Genomic DNA, 9,859 nt, shown 5'->3' with positions numbered 1-9,859 from the left:
TTAAAAGCGAGTAATGGCAACACTCTACGGCGGGGAAGAAAAACCTTTTTATCTCCAAGGAGCGTGGAACTATGTATCGGAAATTCTAAAAATACGCTCATTTTAAAATTATTTTGCGACATTGCTACTGAACTGAATTTTATGGTTTAAGTGCAAAAAACATGATATTTAATAAATAAAGGTAACACACAAAACGTTAAAAAAACCGCCTCTTTGTGCGTAATTTAAAATCTGAAACCCTTTAGATTTTTTGTCATATTTATCCTTTTGTTTATCTGGTATATGTACCATTAGTTTTGTAATTAAGATTTTTATTTTAGCTCTAAAATGGCTTGCCATTGACGCAAAATCAACTAGAAGCTGAGGAACTAGTTGAATCAGATTCAGGGACGAAAGGGTTAATGTCAGCATTTTAAATAAATTGCTGCTGTTAGCAACTGTTTTATTTCAGTTTAAAATAAGTGACACGATATGTTATTATTGTTAATTATTTAATTGATTAAAAAGTTTGTATATCACATTAAACTTAAATCATGAGGTCATAGTATTAACCTGAAGAGTCAAAAATTTTTGTTTGCTTGTTTGGCAACAAATAATTTATTTACGAATTGGTTGTTTCTCGGAAAGAATGAACTAATTTTATTCATATAGAATTTTTTTATGCATTTTCTTTTCAGGTGTGCATAGAACTTTTAAATTTTGGTTTGGCAGCAGCTTGCCTATGTGGAGGGTTTGCCCGTTAGTATAATATTAAATTTTGTAATCACGAGATATTAGCTCATATGGGCTATTAGTCTCAAAATAAGATTTTTTGTTGAACCACTGAAAAGGCTAAATCACTTTTCAAATTGTTGCCACCGAATATTATCTCTTTGTATAATTTTTAAATAATTTAAGTACATTGAAAGTAGGTATGTTTCCACCATTGTGAAAAACCGATGGTACTTAGAGCCGAACGAATTTTAAATGACGCAATCCTCCGAACATACCTGGAAGCCCGAATTTTCTATTTCGAATTCATTTTATTACCTATTTCACACATTGTAAAACTTTAACGAATTTTTGATTAACAAACTCAACGACTTCAAAGCGAGGAATGGCAACACCGTACAGAAAGCGAGGAAGGGCAACACTGTACACATTTTATCTCCAGAACGCCAGACTGTCTATCGAAAATTCTAAAGATATGCTGTTTTTAAATATTTTGTGACACTGCTGTTCAATTGAATTTTATGTGGTTTAAGTGCAAAGAATATATTTAATAAATAAATATAACATGCAAAACGCCAAAATACACCCCTTTGGACATAATATAAAATCTGAGAGCTTTTATAATTTTATTATTATTATTATTATTTTGTTGTTGTTGTTAAAAATTTATTTTCATAAGTCCAAGAGTTTTTTTGTTTTTTTTTAAGTCAGAAGATTTATTCTTAAATCGCATACTTAGAAGATCCTCTGCAATGCATTTTACGAACAGTTTAATATTAATTAAATCGTAATTATGATTTACTGGATAATCTTTATCAGACTGAGATATTTTTATCATTATGAATTACTTTGTGTTATTCACCTTTGCTGATAGTTAACTTAAATTAATAGAGTATGAGCAATCTTCCTTAAACTTTCTTTCGGAAAACGAGGCTTATGATAAATAGGTATGATTAATAATCATATATTAAGTATTTCTTATCTAGGTACTTCCTATAATTTTTCAGTAAGATGTTTCCCATAGACTGCACACTGATGAGCATATTCTCCAGACGCCAGTACCATCATAACGGAATATATACAAGATTTACGTCAAAATAATAATGAAAATAATAGATGCATCAAAACGCCAAAACCCTACATCCGAATTATATGCGGATTACAATATTTCCTCCCGCTTCCTTTCGTAGACAGGGAAATCCAGACAACAGAAAGGGAAAAGGCATATTTATTCCTTATCACATGCAAAAATAATGGGCTAAGTCACGCAGCATAGACTCAGAATTGTCCCTCGGAGTATCGAAAGGAATATCATGTGCAGAAATATCCCGGGAGGGATTTGTTTTGCTTGATGCTCAATCATTGCATGCGGACCGAATTTCTGGTTTTCCTTATAGAGTTGCTTTTCCCGTTGCTAAGCAGGTTTAGGACTTAAAAAGTTAAAAATAATTTAATTTTCATCTGCATTGAAGCAACACTTTTCGTGTGGAGTAGGCGGTTGAAAACAAGAAGGAAAACTTACTTATTTAAGTGTGGCTAACCTCGTGCTCTGTAGTTCATTTTGCAGAGTGCTTTCTGAAAGAACACTTTCTCTCTCAACTCTCAAAGTAAGTAAACAAAATAACGTTTCTGAAACGTTCATATAGCTTTTGTAACTAAACTGTTTCCTAGCTCGCTTTTGAAGACATCCGTCGTATTGGCAACATGTAAGAAAACGTAACATTTAAGTACGTTATCGCGATTTATTTTATCTGTAATTTTTCAGTTTAATATCTGCAACAAGTTAGCATATTTAATGCACAAAATTTTGATGTAGTTCATCCTTAGTTAGTTCAAATACGTATTCTATTAAAAAGTTTCAGTTCTTTTTAATACTATCCAAAAATTTCATTATCAATATATAGATTGCTTAATGAAAAAAACAAAACATATATTACTGCATATTAACGTACTACTTTGCAAATTTTATTTCAGAATCAGTTTCATTAATATTGACTATATTATCCATTTACATATACCATATAAATAGATATATATACTATTTTTATTTTTAATACGAAATTTGCTAAATGTATGCACAAAAGAGTAAAATATATATGAATTTGTAATATTATAAAATCTTCAGTTCGATGTAATTCCAATTATCATCATATTTTTCGAAGTTTTTTCGAAACGTATATAAGTGATTTCGAAGCACAAACGATATTTCTTTTATATATTACTTACTTTCTTCAATATATTTCTTAATAATTTGTTATACTTACTTAAAATTGCATTTAATATATATATTTTTTATAATTTGTTATACTTAAAGTTGCATTGAACTAAATAGGTTACTGCTATTTCCTTAGCAAAATAATTTTAAGAACTGGCTCATTGCTTCTTAATAATTGTAGAATAACCATCAGTTTATTTACAGCATTAATTAAAGGACGTATGTCCTCCATAATTTAATTTTTTATTGAAGAAATTTAAACGTTATTTCTGAATAATCAAGATGTTTACTAAAACTTCGTATATTTATATAACTTTTAACCGCCTTCCACTTACCAGTTTTTATAATTTTTGCCAGCTATCACTTCAAAACTTAACATCAAAGAAGCGCCTATTTTGCTGTGACAAACTTATAATTCTACTGAAATGATGTTTCAAATAACATATCCTAAATAATATAAGTCCTTTGTATCAAGGATAAGAAGATCTTTAGTTATAATATACAAATTACACTTACAAACAACGATTAACTAGCATACATATGTGAAGTCATCAATCAAGTGAATTGTTCAGTTACATTTTATAAATTATTTTATTTTTAGAACCAATTATTTACTGAAACGAGATAGTAAAACAGTCAGAAGGGGCCATGGGAAAAATGTCTACCAAAATTATAACTTTTTAAAATTTTAAATCACCAAATGAATCCAAATACAGTACGATACCTTTTTTCCCTTAAATTGCTTTTCTGGAAACCTAATCTGTCTAATCTGCGCAGTATAACTTTCAAAATATATATTATTATACTTCATCTTAACAGCTTAATGTTTAGTTGAAAATATAGTTACAATTTGTAAGTTATATAATAATTCTGTGTCACAGTTAAAATATCTTTATGTTAAGCACATATAGACCACTCGTATTAGACCCTTTAATATGCAAGCAACTTTTTTTAAAACAGCTAAAACACTGAAGCATTTGAATGCTTATACATATTACAAGCAGGATTCATAAATAAAAGACTAAATTTATCGCATTAATTACAGCTAGCTACTGCGATTTTTCATCCACTTATAGAAATAACTATTTGTTACCTGCAGAATAATTTAACACACATCTTCTCATATTAACAAAACATATGTCATCTGCTTGTGTACATTGCTTAAACATTTATAACATAATTGCATTTAGCTATAAGATGAAAGTAAAATATGTAAAATAAGCATATTATCATCATGCAGTAGACCTCGTTTAATGTGATGGCGGTTAATGTATCATTCGGATATTTTTTCACCTATTTGTATACTAAACCATGGAAAATACATCGCTTATTGTGATCAATAAGTCGGTTAATGTTACCAAAATATTATAGAATGGAATTTTTAAATAAAATTAAAGTCGCCATATAAAAGTTAAAAATACCCAAATAACGCCCGCCACCCTTTTTCTTTCATTTTGTACTAGCAGCTACGCTGTCAGCCTTCGTCTGGCTTTTAAATGGACCGGAAAATGCCTAACGGGAACACTAAATATTAAATTTAAAATCTGTGCAGTATTTTACATAGAACAACTTCTTAAAAAAATATATTACATATAACAAAATTGCAATGAAATAATCAATATCGCTTAATACAAATATTAATTATCCTAATAAATAAATTAACCAACTTCCCGTTGCCTTCTCTCAACAAACGTCCAGTATCCGAGATAAATATTAAATTTAAAAACTGCGCAGAATTATCACCCTCATTTATCCAAGTGGCAACAGTGCTGATTTTCAACAGTCAGCGGTCCAGTATACAATTCAATGAAAAACTGTTGCCAAAACCACATTTCTAAAAGAATGAAACTATTCAAAAAGATGCGATAAAATCGAAAAGGTAAAATAAAAAAATCTGATTCTAATTTTGAAATATCGCTTCGAGGTGCACTGATTCTTGCCTAGATGCACATATATACCAAATTTCGTAGCCTTGGATCCATTAGCTTATGCGCAGCATGAACGAAACACACACAGACTCTTTCTTTTATTACATGTAGAGATTATGGGGCCGGGAACAGTGATATTCGCAAATTGAGGGATATCACGTGGAGGACGTTTAAGATAAATACCTCTTATGCACATTACACATGGAAAAAACAGTGAAAACGCTCATGTGGGCAGCCCGTTTGCCGGAACTCTTACAGCCGAAAACATCACCGCAAAAACATTGCGGACGAAAGCATTGCGCAGAAAACAACGCAAGGCGAAAACGTCCTGGTACAATACATCGTGGGAGAAAAGAAAGCAAAGCGAAAACATCACAGTTCTAAAACATCGTGATACAAAATATCATCGTCGGAAATAAAGCGGTTCGGAAACTTCGCAGTTTATAAACATCGTCGTCGAAAATATCGTGAAAAAAATAAAGCATCTACAAATCATCGCAGGATGATAACATCGTCCATATGCATTTTTCAGGTTTAAAAAATAGTAATTCTATATTCGCGTAATGATTTGGGAGCGCAAGAAGGAAAGAGGGATATTTTTACTTCTATATTTCATATTTTTCAATGAACTAATAAATTTTTGCTAAAAAATTAAGAAAGAAACCTAAGTATTTTAAAATTAGAATTGAGGAGAAAATTTATAGCACTTAATAGAATTTTAAATTTACATAGATAATTGACAAAAGCGATTAATAAATTAATCTTTTTATGTAAAGATTTACTGTTAATTTTTCATGAGATATAGAGTCTAAAAATGCTTAGAAAAAGGAAGATAAATAACTGCATGAGGTTAACTCTATAAAAATTGCTTTTAATTAGTTATTAAATTATTTTCTTTTACGTTTGCTAAGCTTAGTAATATAGAGGTAAAAATGCCTTAGTAATAGAAGTAATATAGAAGTATCTCTTTCCTTCTTGCGCTCACAAATCATTATGTGAATATGTATTTACAAATTTTAAATCCTAAAAGACGCATATCTGTGATATTATCGTTATGCGATGATTTGAAGGTGCTTTATTTTTTACAACGATATTTTCGACGATGATGTTTTTAAACTGCGAAGTTTACGCTCGGCCGCTGGTGGGCTGCGAAATAAATTTGGAACAGAGTACATAAATCTCTAAGTGACAATGACATATCTCCAAGTAACGGATTAAATGTCATCCTAACCAACAAACATGAGCTGTGAGGAATTTAACGCTCGGGAGGTATTGATGAAAGTTGCAACATCAGTGACAGAAGATAACTGCCAATATCTTTCTTAAATTAATACAAGCAGGACAGGTAATAAGCTTTATGCAGAAAATGATGAAGAAACTGCAGAATTTTCTATAAACACTGAGAGGAGAGATGCCTTGCAAATATTAATATCAGTAGTCCCGTATCGGTCAGATAATTTTCAGGAACATTATGAATTCAACCAGTTAATAAATTAACTTTAGCATAGCATTTGCAAACAGTTAACTCTCAGTGACCTTTTCCTAGTATTAAAAATATTGTTAAAATATTGCGGAAGTAAGTATTTGATGCTTCTAGTTACATTTATATTAAATTAGTTAAATCCCATTGACATCTTAAATTTTTCTCAATGCTTGATATTATCATCTAGTGAATGTTATCAATATTGTCATGGGCAAACATGATCACAGTAAGAAACGTCTGCTGTACATAACTTCAAAGAAGTTTCTTTATTTAATTTCTGTGGCATTTATCATAAATATATCATTCAGGTCCTTTTTACTTCCTTGTATGAAGTAAAGGAAGTATCGCGTAAAATTTCGTGATTAATTAATCCCAAAACATATTGCAAATTAAATTAAAATAAGCATTTAAAATAGAGTCAGAAGAAATTTTTCTCACAAAGTGCATTTTTTTTCTTTAAAAATGATAGAATTATGTTGTCCTTATATTCCGGTTAGGGTTTTTATACCTTTAGCTATTCTGTATGTAATAATTATAGACTTATCAGTAATTTTAATGTATAATTGGCGGCGGTTTATTTATATTACAATCTCTTAGAAGTATAGTCAATTGTCATTTGGTGCATCAAATTTGGTGTCTTTTCGCCAGTAGGACAAAAGTTAGCTTTAAATTTTGTGCACCGAAATTATATCTCTCACTGCACGAGCCAAATTTCTTCTTTTGACGTAGAAAATCTGATACTAATTGGAAAAAAACAACTTTTTTTTACTGTATCTAACTGTATTGTGTTTTTTTTTTTTTCTGTATTTTACAATTTTTTAATGAAGGTGCTTTGATTTTTTATGCATTTTTGAATTGCCACGAAGTAAGAAATGAATTGACTGGATGAGATTTATATCTCATTCAGTCATGAATTGAATGAAATTCGAGAAAATATGTTTAAATAAAGTGCAGCAAAAAATGTGCATCATTTAATAGACCATGCATGGAAGTCATATGGTGTCTACATCAGAATTTTAAAAATTTATGCAGTCTAAACTTGCATCAGATTCAGAAAAAAATGCAATCACATATAGAACATAAAATCAGAACTATATTTCAGCGGTTTCTGCTGTAAAAAACTAATTTCAAGTTAGTTGATTTATTTCCATTTAACTTTGCGAAAACGTATTCATTTGTTTACTCAGAATGGATTGAGTATTACTAATGCAGTACCTAAGGGTACTAGAAGAATTCTTGATGCTTCTTGAATATCTCGGAGAAAGTCAACTAATTTAAATTAGGCTCGGATAAACTACATTTTGTATATTTCTATAGAACGAATAGCAGATAGAAAATGCAGCATGGTTCAACTGTTATTAATTGATACAGAACGTTTTCAATAATTTTAGCAAAATGTCGTATATTATGTCATTTACTTTGTCTCCTCTAGAATCATTCTTCATCATGGTCTTCATCCGGAGCCTCATCTTAACAGTCACACTCTTCCTGGCTTGTTGGTTTACATTGCCACCCACGACAAATGCAGGACACCACGGAAATCAAAACAATGGTCTAGAGACACTTCTAACAGCAGGTGTTCTTGCCAAGGTTCTTCAGAAAAAAGGAGGTGGTGGTGGACACCATCACAAGCAGCAACCGATCATTATCCCGATTCCCATCCATGTGCATAAAGAAGAGCATAAGAAAGAACATCATCATGGATCCCATTCAATGCCTCACTTCCAACATATGATGCCTATGCCTTACGGTCAACCAATGATGCCTTATGGACACCCTATGCAATCTCTGATGCCCTACGGGCAACCTATGCCTCTTTATGGTCCTCAGTCATACGATTCGACTAATGTAGTTGAAACGTATTCTATATAAGCTAAAACGTATCCTAATTTATTTTCTGAAACCAATTTTTACAGTCCATTAACTGTACTTCAACTAGACAATTTACAGACCTGCAAGTTTCAATAATTTAATTTCTAAATCTAGTTCACAACTGGTGAGTATCTGGTGCATTTTCCCTCTTTTGAAACTATTGATTTAAGAAATCTGGAAAAAAGGAGAAGAAACTTGAAGATGAGTAAATTATAGCACAAAACATGATGGCAGGATATTTATTCATTGCAATTCCTTTATATTTACAGTATAGTTTTGCACAGTACAAACCAACAAGCACAATTCGTTTAGACTACGTTGCAGATACATGTAAGCGAATGTTTTACTACAACTGGGTTTAAATAATGTAACATATTCTATATAAGCTGAAACATATCCTAATTTATTTTCTGGAATCATTAAAGAAAGTACAAAACGGAAGCTATATATAAAATGAGAAAGAGACTATTTTCCAACGCAATTTTAACTCTCTTCTAATCTTATTATCTTTAGGTTGTGCCGCCATCTAGCGACAAATTATGAAGTTAAAAATTCTTTCATAAATACTAATAAAATATTGCAACAATTTGTAACACTATTTAAACAATTTGCAAAAAACTGAACAACAGGTTTCTCAATTTAAACAATATTTTTATAGGTTAAAATCAAAAAACTAATTTTTTAATTTTAACGTGCTGAAAATTTTATGGTAAATTGTTCACGCGGCACATTCCTTTCTTTAATTAGATCTATGTTTATAATAAAATCGATACTAGCAAATGAAATGTCATATAAATATTCCAAATTAAAACACACGTTATAGAATGTTAATCAACAGTACATATAGCATACGAATATTAACTGCGAAACAATGCTTCTTTCATTACAGTTCAAATTGCTTAAGTTCTTAATTTTCAGTGCTCATTCTTAGTTGAATTCCGAAATTTCTGAATTTTGGATGAGGAAAACCACATGTTATAAAAACAATGTCTGTAACTGTAAATGCTTTCCTTAGTTTCCTTACCTCCTTATCATACTTTTGAATTTGCGCAGAAATTAGCATTTATAAATAATTTATATTTCATGATAATGCAATGAATTTTATCCTGTAAAATAAATTTTGTGATGGATCAAGAAATGGAATTTAGATGCACAGTATCTGTAAAAAGGTTCCATATGTTTTGACTGTATATTGAAAGATAAATTTTAAAAAATGTAAGAAGCAGTGTTCGAGGAAAACTTGGTTCGTCTGGAAATGTGTGTTATACTGAGATAATGTTTTATAGAAATTCTTCAAATGTATCAAAAATGTTCCTTCATTTGCAGTTTTTGAGAATGTATATATTCTAAAGAGCATGTATATATAGATATATATTTGTATAGATATAGATGTAGATATAGAATATATTGTAAATAAATATATTATTTTTACTATCTCGTCACTGTTTTAGTTTTCATAGTGTATTATCGATGTTTTTAAAAGTATATTTACTAAATACCATTCTTTTACAGACTTACTTTCTCTTAGAGTATATACTATATATATATAGTCGAACCTGCTTTTAGCTGATACTCATAGAACCAAGATTCAAAGATTCAAAAACTATGTAGTATTGTCGAGTATCCGCTAAATGGGAATGACCGAAACAG

At 30.3% G+C, this 9,859-nt stretch overlaps 1 protein-coding gene across 1 annotated transcript; it reads left to right on the top strand.

Moving 5' to 3' along the window:
• Window positions 1-2,162: 2,162 nt before the first annotated feature.
• Window positions 2,163-9,640, top strand: LOC146997942 (uncharacterized). Its single transcript, XM_085812666.1, has 2 exons — window positions 2,163-2,318; window positions 7,770-9,640. Exon 2 carries the CDS (start codon window positions 7,784-7,786, stop codon window positions 8,207-8,209), a length of 426 nt encoding a protein of 141 aa, XP_085668792.1. The 5' UTR covers window positions 2,163-2,318; window positions 7,770-7,783; the 3' UTR covers window positions 8,210-9,640.
• The last annotated feature ends 219 nt before the right edge of the window (window positions 9,641-9,859 follow it).

The sequence above is a fragment of the Stegodyphus dumicola genome, chromosome 3 (assembly GCF_044657685.1).
Source record: "Stegodyphus dumicola isolate Sdum_Otavi_A_Nest chromosome 3, ASM4465768v1".
Classification (NCBI taxonomy): Eukaryota; Metazoa; Arthropoda; class Arachnida; order Araneae; family Eresidae; genus Stegodyphus; species Stegodyphus dumicola.
Note: the sequence above shows the minus strand (reverse complement) of the source record. Positions and strands in the feature narration are given on the sequence as shown.

Bases quoted from the DNA above. Each gene is read 5' to 3' on its own strand.
- LOC146997942 (XM_085812666.1), top strand. From the start codon at position 7,784: ATGGTCTTCATCCGGAGCCTCATCTTAACAGTCACACTCTTCCTGGCT.